The sequence below is a fragment of the Austrofundulus limnaeus genome, unplaced genomic scaffold (assembly GCF_001266775.1).
Source record: "Austrofundulus limnaeus strain Quisiro unplaced genomic scaffold, Austrofundulus_limnaeus-1.0 Scaffold1172, whole genome shotgun sequence".
Classification (NCBI taxonomy): domain Eukaryota; kingdom Metazoa; phylum Chordata; class Actinopteri; order Cyprinodontiformes; family Rivulidae; genus Austrofundulus; species Austrofundulus limnaeus.
In genome coordinates, this window is record NW_013953574.1 from 38,460 (window position 1) to 41,644 (window position 3,185).

Here is a 3,185-nt window from a genome sequence, read left to right on the forward strand (position 1 = left end):
AGTGAAGACGAGAGACACCAGAGTCCTCAGTGAAGACGAGAGACACCAGAGTCCTCAGTGAAGACGAGAGACACCAGAGTCCTCAGTGAAGACGAGAGACACCAGAGTCCTCAGTGAGAACATGAGACACCAGAGTCCTCAGTGAGGACGAGAGACACCAGAGTCCTCAGTGAGGACATGAGACACCAGAGTCCTCAGTGAAGACAAGAGACACCAGAGTCCTCAGTGAGGACAAGAGACACCAGAGTCCTCAGTGAGGACAAGAGACACCAGAGTCCTCAGTGAGGACGAGAGACAGGAGAGACGTTTACCTCGGGGTCCAGGGGCTCGATGACGGGACACAACCAGGGGACGTCGGCCAGCCGACGCAGCTGCTGAGCCACAGAAGCCAGAGCTGAGTTCAGCTGGTCCTGCTGAGGAGGGTCCAGCTGCTGCACAGACACACAACAAGCATCAGCTGGTCCACAACTTGGACCATCCACATTTAGAACTGGACACGGAGGACAGAAGACCAGTACCATGGACATCTTCCCGGCCAGGAGCAGCTCCGTCTCGCTGAGCAGAGCTTTGACGTTGACCACCATCTGAAGCACCGAGCTGCAGCTGAGAGCCTGAAGACAAAGACCAGACTGAGACACCGGGACAGACCAGGACACACCAGACAGATCTGGACTGAGCAGAGGACAGTGGAGACCCAACAGGACCTGAACCAGGTTATTAATAAAGTCCAGGTTTCAGTTTGACGAATGGGGGACGGATCAAAGCCAATCACACTGAGGGACAACTTGTCTCAAAATGGTCCAACACAGGTCAACAGAGACAGGTAGAGACGTCCTACCCCGGGACTCTTGGCGTAGACCACGTCCATGGCCTTGGAGCTGGCGTTGACGGCGTGAGCCAGTTCCTGTTCCATGCTGTGGTGGGACTGGGCCACGTCCCGGATACTGGAGACACCAGAGACACCATGAGGACATACTGCCAGCACAGATTAATGGACAGATGGACAGGAGGAGGACAGTCTCACCTGTGGATCAGGGATCCGGCTGCCTGACCGAACTCGCTGACCAGAGACGCCTCGTCCTCAGAGACGGTCTCGGGTTGAGAGGATTGGGGGGACTGGGTGGGCTGAGACCGAGGGAACTCACACTTCTGTTTGTCTTCCCAGGACTTCAGGGTGTTCTCAAAGGCCTGAAAGACATGTGGACACTGAGAACCACTGCCGGGTCCAAACCTAGACCAGGACTGCTACCTGCTGCTGGAGACTCACCCGGTCTCTGGTCAGGGTCTGGGTCCGGTTCTTGTGGATAATCTTGATGTAACCAGGAGGCTGGATCCAGGCCTCCCCATCCACCTGGACCGGGACACCTTCGTCCCCCAGGATGGTGATCTTTACGGTCCGACACTGAGGAGGACAGACAGTCAGAGGACTGGTAGGACAGGTGGGACAGATAGGACAGGTGGACAGGTAGGAGAGGTGGACAGGTGGACAGAAAGGACAGGTGGACAGAAAGGACAGGTGGGACAGATAGGACAGGTGGGACAGATAGGACAGGTGGACAGGTAGGACAGGTAGGACAGATAGGACATGTGGACAGGTGGGACAGGTGAACAGAAAGGACAGGTGGGACAGGTGGACAGAAAGGACAGGTGGACAGAAAGGACAGGTGGGACAGGTGGACAGAAAGGACAGGTGGACAGAAAGGACAGGTGGGACAGATAGGACAGGTAGGACAGGTGGGACAGATAGGACAGGTGGACAGGTAGGACATGTGGACAGGTAGGACAGGTAGGACAGGTGGACAGGTAGGACATGTGGACAGGTAGGACAGGTGGACAGTACCTGGGCAATGCGGTGGTGTTGCAGGTTGATGACTCTGGACACGGCCATCTGCATGCTGCCGAACACCGCTACCACCTCCAGGACCTTATCGTCAAACGACGGCGCCGTGAAGGTCTGATGGACAGGAGGACAGACGCCATGACATCACTGATCAGCTGACCTCACAAACCATTTCACAATAAAAGCTTCATGTTTATCATTTTTTAATTTGGAGTAAAAACATCTGGCTTTATTTATCTGCTCTGATTATGTGTCCTGAAGTGTCTCCTCTGAAGTGTCTCCTCTGAAGTGTCCCTGTGAAGTGTCCCTGTGAAGTGTCCCTCTGAAGTGTCCCTCTGAAGTGTCCCTGTGAAATGTCTCCTGTGAAGTGTCTCCTCTGAAGTGTCTCCTGTGAAGTGTCCCTGTGAAGTGTCTCCTCTGAAGTGTCCCTCTGAAGTGTCTCCTGTGAAGTGTCTCCTGTGAAGTGTCCCTTGTGAAGTGTCTCCTGTGAAGTGTCTCCTGTGAAGTGTCTCCTGTGAAGTGTCTCCTCTGAAGTGTCTCCTGTGAAGTGTCTCCTCTGAAGGGTCCCCTGTGAAGTGTCCCTGTGAAGTGTCTCCTGTGAAGTGTCTCCTCTGAAGTGTCCCTGTGAAGTGTCTCCTGTGAAGTGTCTCCTCTGAAGTGTCCCTGTGAAGTGTCCCTGTGAAGTGTCCCTCTGAAGTGTCCCTCTGAAGTGTCCCTCTCTGAAGTGTCCCTGTGAAGTGTCCCTGTGAAGTGTCCCTGTGAAGTGTCCCTGTGAAGTGTCTCCTCTGAAGTGTCCCTCTGAAGTGTCCCTCTCTGAAGTGTCCCTGTGAAGTGTCCCTGTGAAGTGTCCCTGTGAAGTGTCCCTGTGAAGTGTCTCCTGTGAAGTATCCCTGTGAAGTGTCTCCTCTGAAGTGTCCCTGTGAAGTGTCCCTCTGATGTGTCCCTGTGAAGTGTCTCCTCTGAATTATCCCTGTGAAGTGTCCCTCTGAAGTGTCCCTGTGAAGTGTCTCCTCTGAAGTGTCCCTCTGAAGTGTCCCTGTGAAGTGTCTCCTCTGAAGTGTCCCTGTGAAGTGTCCCTCTGATGTGTCCCTGTGAAGTGTCTCCTCTGAATTATCCCTGTGAAGTGTCCCTCTGAAGTGTCCCTGTGAAGTGTCTCCTCTGAAGTGTCCCTCTGAAGTGTCCCTCTCTGAAGTGTCCCTGTGAAGTGTCCCTGTGAAGTGTCCCTGTGAAGTGTCTCCTCTGAAGTGTCTCCTGTGAAGTATCCCTGTGAAGTGTCTCCTCTGAAGTGTCCCTGTGAAGTGTCCCTCTGATGTGTCCCTGTGAAGTGTCTCCTCTGAATTATCCC

At 53.9% G+C, this 3,185-nt stretch overlaps 1 protein-coding gene across 1 annotated transcript in view; it reads right to left on the bottom strand.

Annotated features, from left to right (window-relative positions):
• The window catches only part of dgkd (diacylglycerol kinase delta), a 20,224-nt gene that overhangs the window by 4,317 nt on the left and 12,722 nt on the right, over window positions 1–3,185 (bottom strand). Inside the window, exons 16-21 of the mRNA XM_014031060.1 lie at window positions 1,841–1,983; window positions 1,268–1,402; window positions 1,025–1,188; window positions 839–944; window positions 519–611; window positions 312–431 (exon numbers count right to left, since the gene is read on the bottom strand). Of these exons, the coding sequence (XP_013886514.1) occupies window positions 312–431; window positions 519–611; window positions 839–944; window positions 1,025–1,188; window positions 1,268–1,402; window positions 1,841–1,983 (761 nt within the window). The remainder of the gene's footprint in view (window positions 1–311; window positions 432–518; window positions 612–838; window positions 945–1,024; window positions 1,189–1,267; window positions 1,403–1,840; window positions 1,984–3,185) is intronic.